We start from the raw sequence: 27,262 nt of genomic DNA on the forward strand, positions 1-27,262 counted from the left end.
GGTGGAGCTCGCAGTAAGCCGAGATCACACCACTGCACTCCAGCCTGGGTGACAGAGCAAGACTCCGTCTCAAAAAAAAAAAAAAAAAAAGAAATTACAATTTGGGAGACACAGATTCACCTAGAAGCCAAATGGGGTTCTGAAAAGAAGGAGAGAAGCAGAGGTTTTTAAAAGAAAGCAGAGGGTTAATAAACAAGTTGTTTTGAAAGAATTGTCATTGGTGGAGGTGGCTGGCTTAGTACACGAATTCATAGTTGATTGGTTGCCGCTGTTCAGGAGTTGTAGCACTGGTGAAATTCAGTTTTCCAGGATGTAGTGGTTACTGCAGTTTTGGCCCAGTTCAAAGCTTCAAGGCAAGTTCATATTTTTCGTTTTTGTGTTTTGCAAGTTGCAGGTTGTGCAGGCAGTCCTTCTTAGAATGGCTTCGCTACTCCATTTTAGAGCTCTGAACCAAAGTTACACCACTTTTCACATTTCCCTCTTTTGATCAAGATCCGAGGCAGCATAGCTGGTTGGCTGGTTGGCCATAGACTAGTTTCCCTTAGAGCTAGAAAAACACTTGTGTCTAGAGTGTCATGTCCCACAAAGAGCGGTTGTCAAGTCGGTGCACATCCAAGCTTCCAAGATTGGTCAAATTTGAGTAACAGGGGGTCTGTTTTAACAAGGAGGCCTGCATTAGTTTATAGCAGTTAGCTGTGTATCAGGAGAGGCATACATTTGGTTAACCATGTCTAAATGTTGTGACATCATGATTTTAACATCTTGGATACAATGGGACATACAGCTGCTCAGGTCCTGGGTCCCTTGACTGTGGCTTGCAGAATAGCAGAATAACAGAACAGCTTTTGGATCCTGCTAAAAAGTGCTAAAAAAATACACTGAAAATCAACTGATAAAAGATGGATTAATAGGAGAAAAGGCATACAAGTTTTATTAATGTGCCTGGCGGGGGGAAGGGAGAAATTACAGAGTGATTATCCCCCAACACCCAATGGGGTATGGATGTTTATATACCCTTTTTCATAGGCGAATAAGGAGATGGGGAATGTGTATAATTCTTTTGAGGAGCAGTAAATTATTATCAGGAGGAATAAAAGGACTAGGGAGACAGAAATTAACTTGTAAATGATTCTCTTTGGAATCTGAATGAGCCTGAAGGGCAGGCCTTATGAAGAGGTCCATCCATGTGTGGCTCAGTCTTCATCTCTTTGATAGATAATGAGATTTGAAGGACAGAATAGAATGCAACTGTGTTTCTTTTAGTAAGAAGCTTTCTTAGTCAGGCAGGGAAATTCCAGAGGGACATTCCTTGGTTGAGACAAGAATAAGACAAGGTTAGAGGGACCTTGACTCTCAGGCTTGTTTCTCAGGCCTTTCCATTTTCAAAAGCACCCAGCATGCCCAAGTACCATCATTTTCTGTGCTTCAGTATTCTTTAGTCTGACATTTCCCTAGAAGTTTCACAAACGAAATAGTGAGTTGGCTATGAAGAGAAAAATCAAGTTAAATAGAATAGAATTTTGGCTGGGCATGAAGGCTCACACCTGTAATCCCAGCACTTTGGGAGGCCGAGGCAGGAGGATCCCTTGAGGTCAGGAGTTCGAGACCAGCCTGACCAACATGATGAAACCCCATCTCTACTAAAAATACAAAAATTACCTGGGCGTGGTGGCATGTGCCTGTAATCCCAGCTACTCAGGAGGCTGAGGCAGGCTGAGCAGTGAGCCAAGATCGTGCCATTGTACTCCAGCCTGGGCAACAGAGCAAGATTCCATCTTAAAAACATAATTAGCCGAGTGTAGTGGCAAGCACCAGTAGTCTTGGCTACTTGGGAGGCTGAGGCAGGAGAATCGCTTGAACCTGGCAGGTGGAGGTTGCAGTGAGCCAAGATCGCATTATTTTACTCCAGCCTGGGCAACAAGAGTGAAACGCTATCTCAAAAACAAACAAACAAACAAATGAATAAATAAATAAATAAATATAGAGATGGGGATTTCACCATGTTGCCCAGGCTGGTTTCGAACTCCTGGGCTCCAGGGATATTCCCACCTCAGCCTCCCAAAGTGCTGGGATTATAGGCGCCAGTCATCGCACCTAGCCTAGCCCTTTTAATTGCACATGAAGAAAAACATGTTTTGTGAGATAAAAGCATCTCCAGGTTGGCTACTGTAATTCCAGATTACTTTTACTGATATTGGTTCACTAAGAAAGAAATTTATAAGACGAAAGACTGTCACTTTTGTACATAAAACCAGCAGGGGTTCTGGAAGGGGGTGACTCGGCACCTATACGCTTAGAAGTAAAAGTCCCCATAGGTTCTCACTAAAAAGGGAAAATCCCTTTTTGGACAGCTGGCAACCAAGGACATTGGAAAAAGAACCTCAACCAAGGTAGGGGGTTAGGGAATGAGACAACTCATCAACAGGCTCCGTGGCCATGGGAGGCGCGTAGAACACAAGCGGTTCCTCCTGCAGAAACTGTGCTTGAATCTGTGGCCGCCCCAGAACAAAGAAGAGAGTTGCTTCTTTGTCCCACTCAATTCTGACACCATTTAATGTCGTCCAAGGGGCAAAAGACCACAATGCAAAGCTGCAAGACAAGGTGTTTTTATTGAGGTCTTAGAAATTGCAATTTGGGAGACAGATTCAGCTAGAAGCCACTTGTGTTCTGAAGAGAGAGGGTAGAGGAGGGGGTTTTTTAAAAAAGCTGAGGGTGATTAGACAAGGTGACAAGTTGTTTTGAAAGAGGCGATTGGCTTAGTACAAAAATCCATAGTTTATTGGTTGGTGCTGTTGAGTTGCAGTGCTGGTGAAATTCAACTTTCCAGGATGCAGTGGTCATTGCCATTTGGCCCAATTCAAAGGTTCAAGGTAAGTTCCTGTATTGTTTTTTTTTTTTGGAGCTTTTATTTTTTTCAAGTTGCAGGTCATGTAGGGAGTCCTTCTTAGAATGGCTTCCTCCCTCCATTTTAGAGCTCTGAACCAGAGTGATGTCATTTATTTTATTTTATTTAATTAATTAATTTTTTTTGAGATGGAGTCTCACTCTGTCGCCTAGGCTGGAGTGCAGTGGGTGCAGTCTTGGCTCACTGCAACCTCTGCCTCCCGGGTTCAAGCAATTCTCCTGCCTTAGCCTCCTGAGTAGCTGGAATTACAGGTGCACACCACCACGCCCGGCTAATTTTTGTACTTTTAGTAGAGTCGGGGTTCACCTTCATCATGTTGTTCAGGCTGGTCTCGAACTCCTGACCTCAGGTGATCTGCCCACCTCGGCTTCCCAAAGTGCTAGGATTACAGGCATGAGCCACTACACCCGACTCAGAGTGATGTCATTTTGTGTATCATGTTTCATACTAGCTTAATGTGTGGGGGAATTGCCCCCCCACTGCCACATCTGGTATCAGAAGTGTGAGAGTACACTAGGAGAAACCTTGGGAAGTGCTGCGATTACAAATGTGAGCCACCATGCCCAGTCTAATGTTTTTGTAACTCCAAATCACCTCTGAAACAAGATAAAGAATAGATTTTAAAATGTTTAAAAAAGACATGCTGATGGGCATGCTGGCTCATGCCTGTGATATGGTTTGGCTGTGTCTCCACAAAAGTCTCACTTTGAATTGTAATAACTGCCATGTGTTAAGGGTAGGGCCAGGTGGAGATACTTGAGTCATGGGAGCGATTTCCCCCTACTATTCTCATGGTAGTGAATAAGTTTCATGAGCTCTGATAGTTTTATAAATGGGAGTTTTCCTGCACAAGCTCTCTTGCCTGCCGCCATGTAAGACATGACTTTGCTTCTCATTTGCCTTCCACCATGATTGTGAGGACTCCTCGGCCATGTGGGAATGTGAGTCAGTTAAGCCTCTTTCCTTTGTAAATTACCCAGTCTTAGGTATCTTTATTAGCAGCACGCGAACAGACTAATACACTCCTATAATCCCAGCATTTTGGGAGGCGAAAATGGGCAGATTGCTTGGGCCCAGGAGTTCAAGACCAGCCTGGGCAACATGGAGAAACCATCTCTACTAAAAATACAAAAATTAGCTGGGCATGGTGGTGCATGCCTGTGGTCTCAGCTACTCGGAGGCTGAGGCAGGAGAATCGCTTGAACCCAGGAAGCAGAGGTTGCAGGAAGCCAAGATTGTGCCATTGCACTCCAGCCTGGGCGATAGAAGGGGACTCTGTCTCAAAAAACAAAAAACAATAACAAAAAAATTAGCTGGGCATGATGGAGCATGTCTGTAATCCCAGCTATTCGGGAGGCTGAGGTGGGAGGATCACTTGAGCCTGGGAGGTCAAGGCTGCAGTGAGCTGTGATCATGCCACTGCACTCCAGCTTGGGTGACAGAGTGAGACCCTGTCTAAATAAATAAATAGGAAAAAATTTTTAAAAAGATAGGGTATTTAGTGACGATCACTGAAGGACTTTCATCAAAAGTAATTGATGTGCCAGTTTTTTGACACCTTTATTCATAAGTCAGTATAATATTTGTCAGTTTGAATGTTACATACATGGTAAAATAGATTATGAAAAGTATATTTACAATAAGAACATTATTTTATATAACGGACTCACCAAATATGCAACCTCTTACAACAATAACACAGTGGACTCAACTCTATCCTTTGAATGGACCAATTTCATGATTCTCCTAAAAACTTTTGAGTTGAGTATAGTTTCTTGTTGCTTCTTTCTGTGATCTGGTGCTTAAGAATCAATCCCTGGAAACCAGCCAGTGGAACCAGACCTCTCCAGAATTAAGATGGAACCAGACCTCTCCAGAATTAAGATGGAACCAGACCTCTCCAGAATTAAGAAGAGACAGCCATAGAAGAAAGGACACAAACCCAAAAGTCTCAAGCGCTGTGCCATATGCTTGATTTCAGAGCATTCAGGCACTCAAGGTCAAGTGTGGGGCCATATATATATATGTCCTGTCATCTCAGATGCCACAGCAGCTACAGTTAGCAGGATATCGGAGAGAGGAGGCATATCGCGGAGGAATGAATCACTCCCAACAATTATGTGAGTATTTCTAAAAATTCAATACCACGGATTCTTGAAAATACAAGTTTCCAGACAGAAGCTATACAGCTAGCCATGAACTGAAGTGCATGTGCGGTATCAAGGAGGGGGAGCTGTGCTTATGAAACCACACACGTGTTACTTATCTCTAATTTTAAAATAGTTCTTTCTCTTGTTGGGTATGCAAGTGAGCAATGGAGAAAGTGGTGCATCTGCAATACCTGAAATTAACAATAAAAAAGGAAAAAATAAAATTAAAAGTCATCACAGGAGGATGCATTTGAGTCAGTTTAAAAATGGCTGAGATTAGAGGGTGGATCATAGATGCCCCTCTTCCCCATTAAGTAAAGAAGCAGAATATGTAAGAGAGAGCATGATGGGCTAACAGACTGGGGTGATGGGAGAGCTCCGAAGTAATTAGCAGATTCTAAGGACGGAATGGAGGCATGTTGTTAATTTTTCTAGCTTATAGAGTAAGCTGACCACTCACCGGCTGGTGCTAAGGATTTCAATGCTTCCAGAAGATGTGGGCTAGAGAACTTTATTAGGCATCGGAGGGGTTCTTCCCTCTCAGCCAAGATGCTCCCATTTAAATCACTTTTGAATTTCGTTTCAAGCTGTCAACGAACATATTTATAAATGACTATTAAACGTATTGTACAAATACGAATGCTAAAATATAATGAAATCAGAATAACATTTCATTAATTCTTGTCATGAAGAAATAAAGGATTTAACAGGGATGGGAACCATTTAATCTGCTAACTGCAAACACAGAGGGCAGGTCAGGCATGGTGGCTCATGCTTGTAATCTCAGCACTTTGGGAGGCCGAGGTGGGCGGATCACCTGAGGTCAGGAGTTTGATACCAACCTGGCCAACATGGTGAAACCCTGTCTCTACTAAAAATACAAAAATTAGCCAGGCATGGTGGCGGGCGCCTGTAATTCCAGCTACTCGGAGGCTGAGGCATGAGAATTGCTTGAACCTAGGAGTCGGAGGCTGCAGTGAGCCGTAGATGGTGCCACTGCACTCCAGCCTGGGCGACAGAGTGAAACTCCATCTCAGAAAAAACAAAACAAAACAAAACATAGAGGGCAACTGGTATATCAAACAACATTCAAGGCAAAATGCCAGCATGCACAGTGCCTGCCACATGGGAGATGCTGTCAGTTCCACCCTCAGGTGCCCTTTACAGTTTGCATTCTTAATGGAAAATTAATGCTCTCTTTTGCAATCTGTAACTTCAATGTAAAAATACCACATTTTTTTTGAGACACACAGAGATTTCTTTCTTTCTTTCTTTTTTGAGAGTCTCATTTTGTTGCCCAAGATGGAGTGGTACAAACATGGCTTACTGCAGCCTCGACCTCCCTGGCTCAAGCCATTCTCCTGCCTCAGCACAAGTAGCTGGGACTACAGCCACATGCCACCACGCCTTGTATTTTTGAATTTTTGTAGAGACAGGGTTTCGCTATGTTGCCCAGGCTGGTCTCGATCTCCTGGGTTCAAGGGATCCGCCTGCCTCCGCCTCCCAAAGTGCTGGGATTATAGGTGTGAGCCACTGTGCCCAGCTGAGATTTCTTTTTAACTTCTAATTATGGGATATTTTAAACACATACAAAAGTAAGGAGCATGGTATTAGCCCCATGTGCACATCACCCAGGTAAAATAATTATCAACTTGTGGCTGAGTGCGGTGGCTCAATCCTGTAATCCCAGCACCTTGGGAAGCCGAGGCAGGTGGATCACCTGAGGCTAGGAGTTTGAGACCAGCCTGGCCAACAAGGTGAAACCCCGTCTCTACTAAAAATACACAAAAAAAATTAGCCGGGTGTGGTGGCAGGCACCTGTAATCCCAGCTACTCGGGAGGCTGAGGCAGGAGAATTGCTTGAACCTGGGAGGCAGAGGTTGCAGTGAGCCAAGATCATTGTGCCACTGCACTCCAGCCTGGGTGACAGAGCGAGACCCCGTCTTCAAAAAAAAAAAAGAAGTGAACCCCAATACCATTACCATATCATCTGATATCATCAAATATCCATGAAATTCTAAATTTCAGTTTTTTTTTAAAGTGATCATTACATTTCAGAGGCAATATAGTAAACTATGTGGTGGATGAGTAATGTCTGCGACTAACTCAAATGGTTCAAGTAAATGCACCAAACTGTTAACTGGTGAACTGAAGCCAAGAAAAATGGATGTTCACTGGAATATTCTTGCAAGTTTTCTGAAGATTTGACCCTTTTTGTTGAGATGGAGTCTTGCTCTGTTGTCCAGGCTGGAGTACAGTGGTGTTATCTCGGCTTACTGCAACCTCCGCCTCCCGGGTTCAAGCTATTCTCTTGCTTCTGCCTCCTGAGTAGCTGGGACTACAGGTGTGTGCCACCATGCCTGGCTAATTTTTGTATTTTTGGTAGAGATGGAGTTTCACCATATTGGCCAGACTGGTCTTGAACTCCTGGCCTCCGGTGATCTGCCCGCCTCAGCCTCCCAAAGAGCCACCGCGCCTGGCCAGATTTGACATTTTTGAAAATAGAAAAGGTAGGAAAAAATTAGTAGAAGCTACGAATAAATGTGTACCTTGACATACAGAATAGTGCCATTCTGAGATGTGTCTAAAGGAAAGTTTAGAAAGCACATTTTCTGCATGTTAGCCGTGTGGCTCTCATGCTTGCGTGTGCAGACTCAGCTGGAGGGCTTGTGAAAACAGAATGCAGGCCGGGCGCGGTGGCTCAAGCCTGTAATCCCAGCGCTTTGGGAGGCCGAGACGGGCGGATCACGAGATCAGAAGATCGAGACCATCCTGGCTAACATGGTGAAACCCCGTCTCTACTAAAAAATACAAAAAACTAGCCGGGTGAGGTGGCGGGCGCCTGTAGTCCCAGCTACTCGGGAGGCTGAGGCAGGAGAATGGCGTAAACCCGGGAGGCGGAGCTTGCAGTGAGCTGAGATCCGGCCACTGCACTCCAGCCCGGGCGACAGAGCGAGACTCCGTCTCAAAAAAAAAAAAAGAAAACAGAATGCAGGCTCCCACCTCCCCCAGTCCAGTAGGACTAGGGTAGGGTCAAGAATTGGCATTTCCTCCCCCTTCCCAAGTGATGCTGATACTACTAATCCAGGGACTACGCTTCGAGAACCACTGTTGTAGTTTATCGCCTGTTTAAAGGAACTAGTGTAAAGCCTGCCATTAAGGGACCCAACTTGAAAGGTGTCAATCCATTTTTCCCACTAAAACTAAATCATATCAAACAGGCTTTGGGCCTAAGTGAGCAGATCAATGGCAGATTTAAAGTGTGGCCTGTAGCTATAGAAAGGCTAAAGAGAAAAAAATTTATTGGAAGGTTGTGGGCAGTAAGGTGTTTTGAGTATGAGCATGGACCGAAATTAGAGTGATCACAATATTAGCCTCAAGTTCTCCTAGTGGTGGCAGTGGGTTTGCATTAAACACCTGTAGCCCCTGCCCTGGCCTTCCTGGTGGGCAGCAGCACATGTCTGGAAGGCACACTTCTGGAACAAGTCACATTTGTGGTACTGCCTAGGTTACTGGCTTTTCTCCATGTGATGCCGGCTGGAATATGTAATGACTTATCTATTCTTTCTTTTATTCAGCAAGTATTTATGAGTGCCTATTATGTGCCAAATACTGTCCTAGGTTGTGGATGGGCTAGAATGATATAATCTACATTTTTTTCCCCCTCAAATATACAAATTACTCCCAGTTATGCATAACTGCATTAATATGTAAGATGAAACGAAAAGGCAAATTCATAATTTCTTTCTTTTTTTCTTTTTTGAGATGGAGTCTCGCTCTGTCGCCCCGGCTGGAGTGCAATGGCGTGATCTTGGCTCACTGCAACCTCCGCCTCCTGGGTTCAAGTGATTCTCCTGCCTCAGCCTCCTGAGTACCTGGGATTACAGGTGTGTGCCACCACATCAAGATATTTTTTGTATTTTTAGTAGAGACGGGGTTTTACCATATTGGCCAGGCTGGTCTCGAACTCCTGACCTCAGGTGATCTGCCTGCCTTGGCCTCCCAAAGTGCTGGGATTACAAGTGTGAGCCACTGCGCCTGGCCCAAATTCATAATTTCTAAAAGTCTCCTTTGCTAACACAGGAACTTACAAATACAATAAAGAGGTTTACTTAATTCATAAATTAATTACATGAAATTTAAGTGACAAATGAAAAAGGAACAGTTTTTTAGGTTTGTCTTCCACTTAAGGTTTTTGTTCTTTTTAAAAAATGTTGACATCTTGTAGTTAATATTTATTACGACGTCTTACCTTATATTGTGCAAATTCTAGTTGTGGTTGAGAATAATCTCCAAATGTTTCTTGAGTTATTCGTTGGACTCTCTCTTTTTCTACTTTGTTTTCATGTATGATCCTTGAATCCACTATAGGTGGAAGATTTCAAATAAAACAGCCATTAGGAATATATTTCCTCCTTAAATTATTCTCCTTTCATTCCTAACCCTTCAAATTGTTTGTATAATTTTAAAATAATATTTACTGCTGCTTCTCTTGGCTGTAATAATTTCTTGTGTGTATATATATATATATATATATGTGTGTGTGTATATATACACACATATCTAGTAGATATACGTGTATCTACCTATATATCCACGGCACCCAGCCTATATATGTATTTTTTTTTAAGAGATGGGGTCTTGGCCGGGCACGGTGGCTTATGCCTGTAATCCCAGCACTTTGGGAGGCCGAGGTGGGAGGATCACTTGAGGTCAGGAGTTCGAGACCAGCCTGGCCAACATGGTGAAATCCCATCTTTACTAAAAATACAAAAATTAGCCGGGTGTGGTAGCAGGCACCTGTAATCCTAGCTAGTTGGGAGGCTGAGGCAGGAGAATCGCTTGAACCTGGGAAGCAGAGGTTGCAGTGAGCCAAGATCACACCACTGCATTTCAGCTTAGGCAACAGAGTGAGACTCTGTCTTAAAAACAAACAAACAAACAAACAAACAAAAACAACCATAAAGAGACAGGGTCTCACTATGTTGCCCTGTCTGGACTGGATCTCTTGGGCTCCAGCGATCTTCCCACCTTAGCCTCCCAAGTAGCCAAGACCACAGATGCATACCATTGTTCCTAGCCTCACCTATATATTTTTAAAACTGGAATTGTAAGAGACACACAATTTTATATCCTGCTTTCTTTACCTAAAATGAGATCAACAGCAGTTCCTATGACACTGGAAAATCATAGAAGTGTTTAGTTTATAACAGTGGCACATTTCATTGCCAAATCTCTACTAAGAGATAGGAAAGTTTTCATTTTTTTATGAATTTATATTTTACCCCACCACTTTTGTAAATTTACTTTAGTAGTTGTATGCTCTGTTCTCTTGGGTTTTCTGGTGAGAGACTTCAGACATCTGGGAGTAGCAATACAGTCATGATTCTGATTGTTCTAGAAGTTTATCCAGTGCAGTAAGAGCATGGGCTCCAGATCCAGACATACCCGGATTTCACTCCTGGTTTTGCCACTCCTTAGCTGTGTGACTTTGCCTAGAGAGTTACCATACCTCCCTGAAACCCAGTTTCCTGATGAATAGTGCTTATTCATGGGACTACTGTGAGGATTAAGGAAAGGCTACATATAAACATCTTAGTGTGGTGCCTGGCACACAAGAAATGCTCAACAACTGTTAGCTAATTTTTGTTTTTGTCATTATTGTTTTGTTGTTTATTGTCATCCTAGTAAATCCTAAAGGAGACCTATGGTAGATTAGCTTTCCTCCAATAGATATTTCATTTTCAATTTTTCTGAAAACAATGAAAGTTGTGAATTAGGATCCTAGTATACACGTTTTACCAAGTGAAAGAAATCTATAAGGGAATGATGCGTTTCCAAAATTCAGTTTTATATTAACACACACATACTATTTATATCCAGTCCAAGGCTTCTTTCCTGTAGAGGTGTTGTAGAGTTGTGAGTTTCAAAGGTCTAGGGAAAAAAAAAGTGAGTATTTTACTAATTTTGACATCTTGATGTACACATATTAATTTTTTTTTAGTATATTAAAGTATGCCAAACGCTTATTTTTTTCCAACGGAAAGGTCCAAGGCCATATCCTGGCTGAACTAAGCAGGACACTGACAAGGAGGCTGCTGAGCCTGCAACTCGACCGTTCCGTTTGAGGAGCTCTGTGCTTTATCATAGAAATGGATCTGGCAAGTGCAAAGCCCAGGGAATCTATGGAAGCATTTGCACTGTGGTATTTCAGCGTCGTCAGTGCTGAATCTTCATAACCCTAAAAAACTTACTGAGATTGCTTTTGGAAAAATAACTTTCCTACTGTAAGACTGAATTTCTTGAACCCCTTCTCCTACCTTCACCCACTGAATCCATTGTTTTTATAGTTTAGTGCTTGACAACGTGGATTTTCCTAAGAATGCCACTGTCTTTGTTTTTTTTTTTTGAGGCAATATCTCAGTCTGTTGCTCAGGCTGGAGTCAGTGGCATGATCATGGTTCGAGGCAGCCTCAATCTCCCTGGGCTTTGGAGATCCTCCTAACTCAGCCCCCCAGGTAGCTGGGACTAAAGGCATGTGGCACCATGCCTGGCTATTTTTTTTTTTTGAGACAGAGTCTCGCTCTGTTGCCCAGGCTGGAGGGCAGAGGTGCGATCTCCACTCGCTGCAAGCTCTGCCTCCCAGGTTCACGTCATACTCCTCAGCCTCCCAAGTAGGTGGGACCACAGGTGCCTACCACCATACCCGGCTAATTTTTTTGTATTTTTAGTACAGACGGGGTTTTGCCATGTTAGCAAGGATGGTCTTGATCTCCTGACCTCGTGATCCGCCCACCTCGGCCTCCCAGAGTACTGGGATTCCAGGCGTGAGCCACTGCGCCCGGCATGCCTGGCTATTATATTTTTTGTAGAGACGGGGTTTCGCCATATTGCCCAAGCTGGTCTTAAACTCCTGGGCTCAAGGGATTTACCCTTCTTAGCCTCCCAAAGAACTAGGGTTACAGGCATGAGCCACCGTGCCTGGCCACTACTGTCATATTATAGCAGAACAGTTTATATCAATTTGGTGAGAGGGTAGTAGGTAGGAGAGGATGGCTAGAGAAGAAAATCATGATCTAACTTTAAAAAACATATATATTATTTATCTTTTATTTTGTAGAGATGGGGTCTCCCTATGTTGCCCAGACTCGTCTCGAACTCCTGGGCTCAAGCATTTGTCCCACCTTGGCCTCCTAAAGTGCTGGGATTATAGGCGTGAACCACTGTGGCTGGCCTCATGGTGTAAGTTCTTAATGTTAATTTTTCCTTAAGGAGGGACTGCTTGCACAGAGCCATCACTTCTTTCTGCTTAGAACAGATGAAAATACAGAACTATAACATCTCTAGTGGCTCAAAGATATACACAGAGCATTAACAATGCACTCACAGGAGTGTCAACACATATGCAGACATTTGCCATGCATAGTTTGAAAAAACACACCCCTGCATCTGTAAGGACACATCTGTATTTGTCATTAGAGGGAACATTACATTCAAATAATTTTAACACATGAACTTTGGGACTTAAAAAACCACTGCTTTTCCCTTTAATTCCAGTGCCTGTATAACCTACTTGACTGATGGGACAAAAAGTTAATTCTTCTTTTCTGTTGTTTGATAGAATAATATATTTAGCTTCAAAAGACAATGTGAAGTTACTCTAAAGAGAAAACAAATTCTAGTGTGATTAGCTGATTTGGAAGCTGAGATCTACAACATAGACTCCAATGACTAATGACTGGAATAAAACACAATACAATTATAAAAAGATGGCTGTGAGGAATTTTTATTTTCCTTTCATGTTCACTAATTGCAAGCTTTCTTCATTTCAGTAATATCTAAAGTGATCTCCTCTTGTCGGAGGTAGATTTTCCCAGTAGCTACTTTTCCCAGTAGCTTCTAACTCCTATGTGAAAGAGAAAATAAAGATTTACCTTTAAAGAGAGTCACTGATTGGCTCACCTGATTATACTGTTTAAAAACAATAGCCTTAAGAGAGTCCAGATACCGACTTCTCAGGTCCATTTTCACAATCTGATGGTGTTTGCTAGCAATTGTCAGCGCCTTGAAATGAAAATTTGCAAGACTATTATTAGGATTACTGTCTCTGTGTTTGTAATATTTGTTGAAGTAAAATGTAAGAGCAGCAATTAGTGAATAGTTTCCCCATAAATGTAAAAAGAAGTCTAGAGAAAAATCTGATAGCCTGTTACTGAGCTTCAAAAACAAAGTGGTTAATACCATTAAGATTCTGATAAATGCAGTCTTTTGTATCATTTTTTAGAAAAGTGATCCTGTTTAAAGTTAGAAGTTACTAATAAATCAAGTTCAGATTTACGAATAAACAATAAATACTCAAAATGTTACTGTTTTTAAATACCAGTCATCTAATACTATAATGATATTGCCATACAAAAATGCAAATATGTATGCTTTAGGACAAATACTGAAGAAAAAAGTGTATACTAAATATAGCTTGTAAGAGTTTCCTGTCATTAGGGGAAAAGAAGACAGAAACAGAATTACTATGATAGGATAAGATGTTTACCCAGATCTAGAGAACAGAGACAAGTATGCCTTAAGATACACAATAGAAATGAGTATTAGGCCACGCGGTGGCTCATGCCTGTAATCCCAGCACTTTGGCAGGCCAAGGCAGGTGGATCACTTGAGGTCAGGAGTTTGAGACCAGCCTGGGCAACATGGTGAAACCCAGTCTCCACTAAAAATAGAAAAGTAAATTAGCCAGGCATAGTGGTGAGTGCCTGTAGTCCCAGCTACTTGGGAAGCTGAGGCAGGAGAATCACTTGAACCTGCGGGGAGGAAGGTGCAGTGAGCCAAGATCACCCCACTACACCCAAGCCTGGGTGAGAGAGTGACTCCATCTCAGGAAAAATAAACAAACAAACGAAAAAAAACATTAGCCTTTGGGGTAATGTTTAAACTACCTGTGGCAAGGTGTACTCACCTGGCTGTAAGTGGATGAAAGACCACTATGTATCATGGAGGAGAAGACCCCAAATGTAAAGAAGTATTTTAAGGAAATAGAAGTGAGTAGCAGTCTTTGCCATTTCAATAAACCACCAAAAAACTTAAATGACAAGCAAGTAGTCACAGGGACCCTAGGGCTCGCCTGGTCACAACAATGGAGTCCTTGGTACTCCACACTGCACCTCCACCCAGCTCTGCTGTGGAGTGACAGGACATGATGTAGCCAGGATGGCAGAGCTGCTCCCCTACAACCAGCTGACGTAGCAGCTCTGGAACCAATTGAAGTGGTTGTGAATGCTAATACTGGCAGCAGCAAGTGCCAGGCCAATTTAGGGAGAACTAACTTTGGGGAAAGATGCTAGGAAGCCTGTGATAGTAAAGGCAGAACCATAAAGAGAAGCAGGCTCTGAACAGATGCTACATCTTATGTGGAAGCAGTCTTTTTGTGTATGGAATGTGGGAGAAATGGTTACAAAGGAAAATAATGTTCATTAATAAGCAAATTATACAATTATGAAAAAGTAATGTGGTACGTTCATTTGTAACAATGTGGAAATGTTATGTTACTTTTTGTTTTTTTTGAGATGGAGTTTCTTTCTCATTGCCCAGGCTGGAGGGCAATGGCGTGATCTGGGCTCACTGTAACCTCCGCCTCCCGGGTTCAAGCCATTCTCCTGCGTCAGCCTCCCAAGTAACTGGGATTACAGGCGCCTGCCACCATGCCTGGCTACTTTTTTTGTATTTTTAGTAGAGACGGGGTTTCGCCATGTTGGTCAGACTGGTCTCAAACTCCTGACCTCAGGTGATCCACCGGCCTCGGCCTCCCAAAGTGCTGGGATTACAGACGTGAGCACCATGCCTGGCCTACCCTGACTTTTATAAGAACTATCTTGTCAAAGGCAATAGCAAACTTTGACAGTAGTTATTTTGAACGAATGGAATAGGGAAAAGGGGTATGAAGCTTTGAAGACTTTTTATCTTTAGAGACTTCTGTATCGGTTGCATTTTTTTATATTAAGCATGCATTATTTCTAGATCAAAAAACAATAAAGTACAGCTCCAATCTAATATCTTATGCCATGTTCCCATCTGCAGATAACAACACTCTTTGTTTCTTATTTTAGGAGAACAAGAATTACATGTGGTTTTCTGTATCTTTTTTTTTTTTTTTTAGAGGTAGGGTGTTGCTTTGTCTTGTGGTCACAGCTCACGGCAGCCTCGGACTCATGGGCACAAGCAATCCTCCCACTTCAGCCTCCCAAGTAGCTGGGACCACAGGTGCATGCCACTGCACCTGGCCTGGTATTCTCTATCAAATACTTATTGAGCAATTAAAATCTATATAGACCTTTGAAATATAATAAAATATTATAGCTTGTAATAATTTGTTCCATACCTGACCCAGAAGCGGTGTATTGCGCCTCAGCGTGGAGGAGGACTTGAAGGCGTACGGAGTCTGGGAGTAGTATACCACATAGGTAGGTTTGTACTGGTTTGGCTTTGTGTACTGAGTTCCCCAGGCGATTCGAATCCAGATTGCATTCTCCTCAGTTTCTCTGAAGCTGACTGTCACCTTATTTAAAAAAAAAAAAAAAAAAAAAAAAGGCTTAATTTTCTAATTAAAATTTCAATGTGGCATCAACTCCAGGTGGTTTTTAGGGGTGAACAATGATGTCCCTATGCTTGTGTATGCGGGTTGAGACCTGGCAGTCTTTTTAGGGGTGAACAATGATGTCCCTATACTCATGTATGCAGGCTGAGGCCTGGCAGTCTTTTCTGCTTTTCATGAGTATTTTGGGAATCTTTGGGAAAACATTTTGTGATTTTTTAAAAACATCCTTTTCATTTCTTTTTTTTTTTTCCGAGAGTAGGTCTTGCTCTGTTGCTCAGGCTGGAGTGCTGTGGCATGATCATAGCTTGCTCACTGGGCTCAAGTCATAGCCTTGACTTCCTGGGCTCAAGCGATCCCATCTTGCCTCCCTAGTAGCTGAGACCACAGGTACGTGCCATCATGCCTGGCTAATTTTTTTTAAAAAGTTTTTTTGTAGAGGTGATTGCTTTTTCAATAATTTCTTGGACTTGTCCTGAAAACTGTTCTTCCATCTGTAAGAGTTTATAAGGTAAGGCAGCCTTACAAATGAGATACTTGTTTTATAATGAAGACTTCTTACATCTAACCCAGACCTAGCACACACTATAAAGTTTAACAGTAAGATTTCTATGTAATTAGGCTGGGTGTTGTGGCTCAAGCCGTAATCCTAGCACTTTGGGAGGCTGAGGTGGGAGGATCACTTGAGCCCAGGAGTTTGAGACCAACCTGGGCAACACAGTGAAACTCAGTATCTACCAAAAAACAAAACAAAACAAAACAAAACCAGGCAGGCACAGTGGCATGTGCCTATAGTCCCAGCTACTCAAGAGGCTGAGGTGGGAGGATGGCTTGAGCCTGGGAGGTCTTGGCTATAATGAGCCGAGATCATGTCAGTGCATTCTAGCCTGGGCAAGAGTGGGACCGTGTCTCAAAAAAAAAAAAAAAAAAAAAAAAAGATTTCTATGTCATAATGGGCTTGAAAATATACTGTTCCTAATGCTCTTATGCATTTAGCTCAGAAACTAAAAACTCCTCTAAAGGAATGTTATATGGCGAGACCAAAGGAAGTACTACCTTGTATCCAATTTCATGAATAAAATTCAGGCCTTTCCAAACTTTTAAATATGGTTGCCAATTGGTCTGGAATTTAATAGCCTGGATTATCAGCTCCCCTCTGATTCAGCTTCCCTTTAAAGCTTTGAGCCTAGAAAGTAGGGACTTAAGTGAGATGCACTCGGCTTGCCGAAGTCTCTGTTTCCTCCCTCTGAGATCTTGTTCTGGGAAAAGTGGGTTGTTATGGTGGCACTAGCAAATTCTGCCCATTCTTTAGCAGCTTTTCCAAATTCCCTCGGTGCAGGAGACAAGAAAGTTTCCCCAGTCCAGGGTATGGTGGCGTAGAGCCGTCTGACTTTCCTGAGTGAGCAGCACAGAGCTTGGCCCCAGTCACGTGCTCAGTGGGCCTCTACTGGCTTGAATGGAAGATCGTCTTATTTGGAGCAGCTTCTTTGTTTCACATTACAAAAGCAAAAACATCTGTAAAATCAACGGTGCTTCAGGTCTGCACTGACCATTACTGGAACTACTGGCTACATGTGGCTATTTAATGTAAAATCATTAAAGTTAAATAAGATTAAAAATTCAGGCTGGGTGCAGTGGCTCACGCCTGTAATCCCAGCACTTTGGGAGACCGAGGCAGGCAGATCACCTGAGGTTAGGAGTTCAAGACCAGCCTGGCCAACATGGAGAAACTTCATCACTACTAAAAATACAAAAATTAGCTAGGTGTGGTGGCGCACACCTGTAGTCCCTGCTACTCGAGAGGCTGAGGCAGAATAATTGCTTGAACCCAGGAGGCAGCTGCAGTGAGCCGAGATCTTGCCACTGTACTTCAGCCTGGGCAACAGAGTCTCTGTCTCAAGAAAAAAAAAAAAGATTAAAATTTCAGCTGCTCAGTCACACTAGCCTCAAGTGCTCAGCAGCTACATGTGGCTGAACTGAACAATGCCAATACAGAGCATTTCCATCACTGCAGAGAGCTCTGTTGGACTGAGCTCCTCCGGAAAAAGCAGCCTCAGGCCCTGAATGGACAGGAGAGAGGAAAGGGAAGTTTTTATAATATTTACAGTGTGTTTTTGATATGGAGTAGAACAGTATGAACTATTACTAACTGAATTTCTTACAAATAAAAAAAACTAAGATAGTAGCAAATTTTAAGTGTACAGATGTTATGACACTGAATTTTACATAAAAGATGAATTTTATTCTTACATTTTTTAACGCTCTCTGAAGAATTTTCTTAAATGCATTTTTGAATTGTTTCATATCAAAAAGGTCAACATCTTCACCTGCCAAAGTGAAAAAAAATAAAGAAAAATCAAGAGAGCAACGATGTCTTCAGTAAATACATTTGTAAAGTACCATGAAACTAAGCATTTTGTATAATTCCAGAGTAATAATGATCAAATCAAACAAATGCTGCTAGTACTTCTGACATGGCACCAAGAAATATGTTTCTCATTTTCCATAAGTAATAAATAATCACCTCATTTTTAAAGAAATGAGGAACATACTGATATTCTTTTTTTTTTTTTTTTGATATGGAGTCTGGCTCTGTCACCCAGGCTGGAGTACAGTGGTACAATCTCAGCTCACTGTAATCTCTGCCTCCTGAGTCCAAGCCAAACTATCAAATACAAATGTATAATTGTAAACAGAAAATATTACCTGGTCCTTTACTCATCTGAAAAACATCCCAAACTTTCTGGTGCTGATGAAATTGCGTATCTGAGAGAGGGAAGAAAGGTTTACTACTAGCATATCATAGAACTTTGAACAAATATGCTTATAGATATTTCTATACTATAAAACTTGGGAAAACAGTAATTCATAAATTGGGTTATACAGATTTGTGTTCAAAATATAAACTTTATATGGATTAAATTTACTTCATATAAATAAAGCAAATCATAATTACTCAATTCAACCGACTTAGATGATACAGTTGAGTTTTGGTATTTATTCTGTTAGCCCATTTATTCTATTTCTACATAAGCCTGCCCCACAGAATATCACATTAATCTGGCACGACAGGGAATGCTGCGCCCCACAGGACCCACATTTGAGCCAGCTGTTCCTCTGCCTGGAGCCTCTTTTCCTAGCTCCTTACACACCCCACTCCCCACCTCATTCTGCTCTCTACTCAGAGTAGTCCCCACCCTGATCACCCTACCCCAAACGCTCTGCATTAGTTCCCAGTTCCCGTCGGAGGACTCATCACTACCTGATGTCACATTACGTATGTATGTATGTATGTATGTATGTATTATTATTATTATTATTTTTTGAGACAGAGTTTCACTCTTTGTTGCCCAGGCTGGAGTGCAATGGTGCAATCTCAGCTCACTGCAACCTCCACCTCCCAGGTTCAAGTGATTCTCCTGCTTCAGCCTCCCGAGTAGCTGGGATGACACATGCCTGCCACAATGCCCGGCTAATTTTTTGTATTTTTAGTACAGACGGGGTTTCACCATGTTGGCCAGGCTGGTCTCAAACTCCTGACCTCAGGTGATCCACCCGCCTCGGCCTCCCAAAGTGCTGGGATTACAGGCATGAGCCACTGTGCCCAGCCACATTATTTATTTAGATGGTCATTTGTACACTGCCTGTCTTGCCAATTAGACTCTGATGGAAATGAGGGACCTGTTCACTGTTGTAGTCCCGGGTCTAAATTGTGTGGCATAAAGCAAGCACTCAGTATTTGTTTTGTTTTTCTAAGAGACAGGGTCTCACTATGTTAACTGGGCTAGACTTGAATTCGCGGCTCAAGTGATCCTCCTGCCTCAGCCTCCCAGGTGTCCCACACCACCACAACAGGGGTCAGTATATGTTTGATGAACGAATGAATGACTAAGTATATGACAGAAAACACCTTTCAGGAGTTACAAACTTGGAGTATCTTGGAGTAGAAATGGATCTAGGAAGTTAGCAAGTTCAACCATATCCCTTCATCCTTCTGGCTTAAAACTCTCTCTGCACTGACTTGTCTGTGTCTCTGGACCTCAGACCAGGTTTTCTTTTCTTTTTCTTTCTTTTTTTTTTTTTTTGAGACAGAGTCTCCTGGTATCGCCAGGCTGGAGTGCAGTGGTACGATCTTGGCTCACTGCAACCTCTTGTCTCCTGGGTTCAAGCGATTCTCCTGCCTCAGCCTCCCGAGTAGCAGATTACAGGTACCTGCCACCACGCCTGGCTAATTTTTTGTATTTTTAGTAGAGATGGGGTTTCACCATAGTGGCCAGGCTGGTCTCCCACTTCTGACCTCAGGTGATCCACCTGACTTGGTCTCCTAAAGTGCTGGTGTGAGCCACTGTGTCCAGCCAGGTGCTTAATGAATTTTTGAATGAATGTATGAGAAATGGGAATGGTGTGGATCCACCTTTTATGCCTGAGAGAATCCAACCACTGAAAATGAGATAAACTAAATCAGAGGCAGATGCTCTAAATTCAGCAATAGCATGAATTGGAGCATGCCATGAGTTGGAGCAAAGTATTAAAAAAGATAATTTCTGTTACACTTACAGAAAACAGCTAATACATAATGATTGCAGTTAGTTAATACCAGGCTCTAAGTATTTAACTTGTACTCTTATTTAATCCTCACCATAACCTTATATGATATTATCACTATTATACAGATGGGTCAAATGATAATACTAGAGATGTTGGTATGCCACAGAGATGTTAACCAACTTCCTACAGGGCTCACAGGGAGGCAGTAATGGAGCCATGAAATGAACCCAAGAAATCTGGCCCCAGGGCCTGTGTTCTCAGCCCCTACATTATGCTGCCTTCTGATTAAAAAAACAGACATCTTGAAACAGTACAGACAGGAAAGCGAGACAAAAATCAATGAAGTGGAAGGGAGGAGAGGTGAGAAGCTACACTGTAATAGGAACAAATTTTCAGAAAGTTATTTTCAAATCCTATAGTAATAATACAGATGCTTCTTGACTTATGATGGGGCTGTGCCTGATAAATCCACCTTGAGGTGAAAATAATTCACCTAACCTTCATACATCTTAGCTTAGCCTAGCCTACTTTATGTGTGCTCAGAGCACTTACAGCCTACAGTTGAGCAAAATCATCCAAGAGTCTTCTATCATAAACTGTTGCATACCTCATGTAATTTACTAAATACTGTACTGAAAGTAAGAAAAGAATGGTCATATGGGAACTCAAAGTATGGTTTTTGTTGAATGTCTGCTGCTTTCATACTAGTTGAACAATTTTAAGTTGAGCTGTTGTAAGTTGGCAACCTGAGTAATACAAAGCCTAACATTTACTTTATGCTAGTTACTATGCTAACAGCTTCTCAGGCTCTACCTCATTTAATCCTAACAAGAATCTTGTGAAGTAGATACTGTACTATTATCTCTGCTTGAAGTTTGAGGCTCAGAAAGGTGATGCAACTTGTCAAAGAACATAGGGCTGAGTGACATACTGGGATTTGAAACAAGGTCTCCTCGACTCTAGAATCTGAGGCCTTATATATAAAATTGCTTCTGGGACAAGTACAGCGGTTCACCCCTATAATCCCAGCACTTTGGGAGGCTGAGGAAGGAGGAACACTTGAGCCCAGGAGCTGGAGACCAGCCTGGGCAACATGGCAAAACCTCGTGGCAAAAAATACAAAAAATTAGCCACACATGGTGGTGCACTCCTATAGTCCCAGCTACTTGGGAGGCTGAGGTTGGAGGATCACTTGAATCCAGGAGGCAGAGGTCGCGGTGAGCTGAGATGGTGTTAAAGCACTCCAGCCTGGGCGACAAAATTGCCTCTGATGCAACTGATCAGTTAAGTGTAAATACCAATCACTAAAACTTACAAACGATGTCTAACAGGGCAGCGTCATTGAGACTTGCACGCTTTTCCTAAAAGAGAAAACAAATTATTTAGTAACCGTGGTGATAGGTTTGGTTCTATCCCATTTAAAACACATTTTAGGATTGGTTAGAACAGACTATTAGTACGTTCTCAGTACTTTACTGACAAACTGTCTCCAATCTGTTCTCCTGTTAACCAATGGACATTCTTACTGATTCATGTCTTAGTCCAGGCATTCACAACCTTCTCTCACAATTTATTCCTCATTCATCACTGTTAACTTTTTGATTTGTACAAAATTAACTTTATTGAAGTATAATTATCATCCATTAAATTGTTTAAATATATACTTTAAATATATTTAAAGTATACAATTTGATACATTTTGACTTATGAATATACACACAAAACCATTACCACAGTCAAGACAGTGACAATATCCACCAGCACTGCCTCCCAAATTTTCTCATGTTTCTCTTTTTTTTTTGAGACAGAGTCTTGCTCTATTGCCCAGGCAGGAGTACAAAGGTGCACTCTTAGCTCACTGCAACCTTTGTCTCCCAGGTTCAAGTGATGCTCCTGCCTCAGCCTCCGGAGGAGTTGGGATGACAGGTGTGTGCCACCACGCCCAGCTAATTTTTGTATCTTTAGTAGAGAAGGGGTTTCACCATGTTGGCCAGCTGGTCTCCTAACCCCAAATGATCTGCCTGCCTTGGCCTTCCAAAGTGCTGGGATTCCAGGCAGGAGCCACTGAGTCCAGTCTTGTGTCCCTTTCTTATCACCGCCCACTTCCTTCCACTTTTCTTGGTTTCCATGTCTCTACCTCCCAAGCCTTAGTCCTAAGGCAAACACTGATCTGCTTTCTGTCATTACAGATTTGTTTACATTTTCTAGAGGTTTATATGAATGTTAACATAAGTATGTACTCATTTTTTGGTCTGGCTTTTACTCAGCACAATTATTTTCATATCCATCCATATGTTAGCATCTATGAATACTTCATTCCTTTTTATTGCTGAGTATATCCACTGTATGGATACATCACAATCTGTTCATCTGTTTACCTGCTGATGGACATTTGGGTTGTTTCCAGTTTGTGGCTTTTATGAATAACGTTGCTGTGAACATTAATACACACATCTTTATGTGAACGTGTTTTGTTTTTAAAACAATGCTACAATGCATCTTGATTTATATAACTAAATATTTATCAATTATAATATTTATACATACCTCCTTATTTTTTATTATTTTCTCATCATAAATTTCTGTAAGTAGAATTGCTAGGTCAAAAAGTATATTTATTTAAAAGCGAAGGAGGCCAGGCATGGTGGCTCACACCTGTAATCCCAGCACTTTGGGAGGCCAAGGTGAGTGGATCACCTGAGGTCAGGAGTTCGACACCAACCTGATCAAGATGGCAAAACCCTGTCTCTACTGAAAATACAAAAATTAGCCAGTGTGGTGGTGTGTGCCTGTAGTCCCAGCTACTCAGGAGGCTGAGGCACTAGAATCGCTAGAACCTGGGAGGCAGAGGTTGCAGTAAGCTGAGATTGTGCCATTGCACTCTGGCCTGGATGACAGAGCAAGACTGTCCCAAAAATAAACAAAGAAATAAATAGAAGTGAAGGAGGGATGGGTATATTGGAATAAGAAAATTATTTGAACTATATTTGCAACTTTTCTGATAGTCTGAAAACAGTTTAAAGCAATAAGCAATTGAGTAGATAAATACACATGAAAGACAGAGTCTCTTTCCTCACAACTCCGCCAATACGCTTGGGTGGCATTGTCTTTTCATCCTTGATAACCGGATAGGTTTCAAAAAAATGCAAAAAACGCTGCTCATTATTTTAATTTGTACTGTTTTTTCTTCTCCTATGATATTTACTTTTTCCATCTTATTGATTTGTAAGCGTTCTTTTAAGATGAAAAGGTCAATTAAAAATTAGTTTTTTTTCCACTGCAGCTGTATATAGCCCTCATCAGTTCACTAATAGTTTAGCACCTACCTTACATCTCTTTTGGGGTAAGGAATAGAAGAAAGAAAAACCCAAAGGGGTATCACTGTGTTCAAGACTCATCATTTTTAACACTGTTACCTCACACAGACGGATCAAGTGCTGAACTACAGATTCCTTTCTCTGCCGGAAATTTACAGTCTGCAGTTGATTTTCAGACAAAAAATCCCAAGCCTTCAGGATTGTTGTCAGTTCATTCATGGGGATTTTCAAGATGGTCCTCTTGATGAACTCAGCAACAGTCTCATCCATCTCTTTGGCGCTTTTACAAAACAAAAACAGCACAACAAAGTATTAACCAAATACAATACTGGTCTGTTTGTATTTACACATACACACACGTATGAAAAATAGAGACAGGGTCTCACTACATTGCCCAGGTTGGTCTTGAACTCTTAGGCTTAAGCAATCCACCCGCCTCAGCCTGCCAAAGTGCTGGGATTACAGGCATGAGCCACCGCACCTGGCCATCAGCATAGTTAGCTGGGATTTTGATTTGTAGGTCAAACACCTAAATGTTTATACTTTTTCAGCTATTCTGCAGTGTTTTAGCATGAGCCTTTAATTATTTTCTCCTTAATGTATATTTAAATGTTTTAGAGTTTAAAAATTAGTGCTATCTCTCCTTTTCTGGCTAGAGTATTTTGATGTTTTGATAGCGATGATATATAAATCATTCATTCATTCACTGATTCATGTAACCCCTTACTGAGGACCTGTGCATGCCAGGCACTTTTCTAGGCACTGGGGATAGATATATCTTTGGCCAAAAAGACAAACATCTGTTCCAGTATGGTGCATCCATTCTAGTGGGGAGAGAGAAACAACAGAGGAATCACAAACTATGTTAAAAGTGAGGAGTGCTGGAGAAAATGGAATAATTTTGGCAGGCTGAGTTGAGGGTGGGAGTGCTGCAGAAAGTAGGCCTCATAGAGAATATGACTTTGGGGCAATCCTTGCAGGAGAAGGGGTCATGTGGTGGAAGAGCTTTCCAGGCAGAAGGAACAGCATGTGCAAAAGTCCCGAGGCAAGAGCCTGCTTGGGGCCTTCAAGGAACAGGGAAGGGTGGCCTCCAGTGAGGGGACAGCCGAGACAGGAAGGAGGCATAGAGAAGGAGGTGAGGTCAGTGATCGTGGAGGGCCCTGAAAGCCACTGCAGGGATCACTGCTTTTTTCACTCTGCAAGGTGCTAAGCACAGGCAGGACATGCTCTTGTTTAGGTTTTCTGCCAGGATCAATCTGGCTACTGTACTGAGAACACAGTGTAAGGAGGCGAGGGCAGAGGTTGGAGGTTAGTGAGGCAGGGGAAGAAGTCAGATTCTGGATACACTTTTAAGAGGGAACTCATGGGGTTTCTAGATGGATTACATGTGGGGTGTTAGATCAAGAAAAGAACCAAAGATGAAACCAAGGTTTTTACCAGGGAACTAAAAGACAAAGTTACTATTAGCTGAGATGGTCAAGACTGCGACAGGGGCAGAAGAAAGCTAAGGAATTCTGGAAATCTGTTCTCAATCTGGTAATACTAAGATAAAGATGAGAGTCCAAAGGAGATACTGAATAAACAGTTGGATCTGTGAGTCCACAGGACACGCTAAGAGCTAGCGGTGCAGTGGATTGCTGTCTCTTAGTCCTTTAATGCACTGCCTGTGAACAAAGAGCTCTTTCCTCCCTCACTTCTCCTGCCCATGCCTGAAGGTGAGATTCCTCAACTGTCTATAGGGTCCCGAGCCCCAAATCCAGTGTGGCTCCCTCATCAATAGGCAAGGGATATAATCTCCAGAGGAATGACCTAGCGGCTGAAGGAATAAGGAAGGAAGATTCTGAGCTCTTTTATTATTTTCCTCTGGGTAGAAGTTGTAAGCCAATGTTGACAGCTGATCTCACCTCTGCTACTTTATTTGGGGACACCGGTGAGCATCTCTCTCTCTCTTCAAATACAGAATAAAAAAGCAAACAAACGTGGTATTTATTTATTTTTCATTCGAGATAGAGTCTCACTGTCACCCAGGCTGGAGTGCAGTGGTGCGACCTCGGCTCACTGCAACCTCCCCCGCCTGGTTCAAGTGATTCTCCTGCCTCAGCCTCCCAAGTAGCTGGGACTACAGGCATGCACCACCACACCTGGCTAATTTTTGTGTCTTTAGTAGAGACAGGGTTTCACCATGTTGCCCAGGCTGGTCTCAAACTCCTGATCTCAAGTGATCTGCCCGCCTCGGCTTCCCAAAGCGCTGGGATTACAGGTGTGAGCCAACGCGCGGTCTGCAAACATGATTTTTAAACAATGCAGGGTATCACCTGCGTACTTTAATGTCCCTTAACAGTGTATCTTCTAGGAAGGCACACACAGACCTTGGGTGTCTGTGTTTAAGACACAAGCCTGTAGTCTTATCTGTTTCCTGTACAACTTTGGGAATTCCAGGGACAAAGAAGTATCTTCCTACAAGAGTCCTGGCTGTGACTTACTTGTTGAAAACTGAAAAATTATCCTTGTCTGCTTCTGAAAAGAAATAGATAGTTGACTGTATTTTAAAAAATACTGAAAATGATAGTAAAACAAAGATAAAGAGGAAGGATTAGGAGCCATTTAGAAAGAGAAAAACAACTGAATTAAGGCCGTAGGAACAGAATCAGGATCATGAAACAGGAGTCGGATTTGTTTCTTTGTGTAGTTACTGGACCATCTAAAGCCTTCACCATGGTCTACAAGGGCCCGTGTTGCGTGGCCCCCGCTTCCCTGTCCTTGATTTTCTGAGCTCCAGCTACACTAGTCTCTTAGTTAAATAATCTCTCTGGAGAAGGACCATTGTGCCTGCAGTTACAACTGCCTAGAAGGGTCTTCCTGCACATGTTCTCTCCAGTGACTTCTTGTCATTCAGGTGTTAGCTTAGATGGTTTCTCCTCAGACTTATCCTGACCACCCAACCAAAAGTTACTTCCCCAGTCTCCACTGCTAATTTTTTTTTTTCCTTTTTTTTAGATGCAGTCTTGCTTGGTCGCCTACACTGGAGTGCAGTGGCGTGATTTCTGCTCACTGCAGCCTCTGCTTCGCAGGTTCAAATGATTCTCCTGCCTCAGCCTCCTGAGTATCTGGGATTACAGGTGTGCACCATGACACCCAACTAATTTTTCTATTTTTAGTAAAGATGGGGTTTCACCATGTTGATCAGGCTGGTCTTGAACTCCCAATCTCAAGTGATCCTCCCGCCTCAGCCTCCCAAAGTGCTGGGAGTACAGGCGTGAGCCACTGCACCAGGCCATCCACTGCTAACTGTCTTTACGGAACTATCTGAAATTATCTTTTTAAATTTTCTTGTTTCTAAAATTGAGCTCCAGGGCAGGACGATGTTTTTATTCACAGCTATACTCCTAGACCGGAAAGGCGTCACTATAGCCAAGAACAGTTTACTGAGTCCTTGATAAATACTTGTGGAATGAATGCCTGAGGAGACAACCTGGGCAAACTGGGATTCAACAGTCAGTGGAACATCAAATCAACACCTCTCCCATTAAGAACAAGGGTGAGGGGCCAGGAGCGCGCCCGGCACCGTGCATCACTTGAGATCAGGCGTTCGAGACCACCCGGGCCAACATGGTGAAACTCCATCTCTACTAGAAATACAAAAATTAGCCGGATGTCATGACGCACACCTGTAGTCCCAGCTACTCGGGAGGCTGAGATAGGAGAACCGCTTGAATCCGGGAGGAGGAGGTTGCAGTGAGCC

General features: G+C 42.4%; 1 protein-coding gene across 3 annotated transcripts in view; it reads right to left on the bottom strand.

The window, feature by feature from the left end:
* Positions 1-371: 371 nt before the first annotated feature.
* CENPN (centromere protein N) overlaps positions 372-27,262 on the bottom strand; it is a 28,189-nt gene continuing 1,298 nt past the window's right edge. Inside the window, exons 2-11 of one of the 3 annotated variants that reach the window (XM_010375161.2) lie at positions 23,620-23,800; positions 21,519-21,564; positions 18,362-18,421; positions 17,906-17,982; positions 15,443-15,619; positions 13,018-13,119; positions 10,926-10,989; positions 9,308-9,420; positions 5,516-5,642; positions 372-865 (exon numbers count right to left, since the gene is read on the bottom strand). In XM_010375161.2, coding sequence (XP_010373463.1) covers positions 789-865; positions 5,516-5,642; positions 9,308-9,420; positions 10,926-10,989; positions 13,018-13,119; positions 15,443-15,619; positions 17,906-17,982; positions 18,362-18,421; positions 21,519-21,564; positions 23,620-23,790 — 1,014 coding nt within the window. In that variant the 5' untranslated portion in view covers positions 23,791-23,800 and the 3' untranslated portion in view covers positions 372-788. Of the gene's footprint in view, positions 1,452-5,148; positions 5,247-5,515; positions 5,643-9,307; positions 9,421-10,925; positions 10,990-13,017; positions 13,120-15,442; positions 15,620-17,905; positions 17,983-18,361; positions 18,422-21,518; positions 21,565-23,619; positions 23,801-27,262 lie in introns of those variants that run through there. The other 2 variants (XM_030925118.1, XM_010375160.2) reach the window with 2 other exon arrangements.

The sequence above is a fragment of the Rhinopithecus roxellana genome, chromosome 20, assembly GCF_007565055.1.
Source record: "Rhinopithecus roxellana isolate Shanxi Qingling chromosome 20, ASM756505v1, whole genome shotgun sequence".
NCBI lineage: Eukaryota > Metazoa > Chordata > Mammalia > Primates > Cercopithecidae > Rhinopithecus > Rhinopithecus roxellana.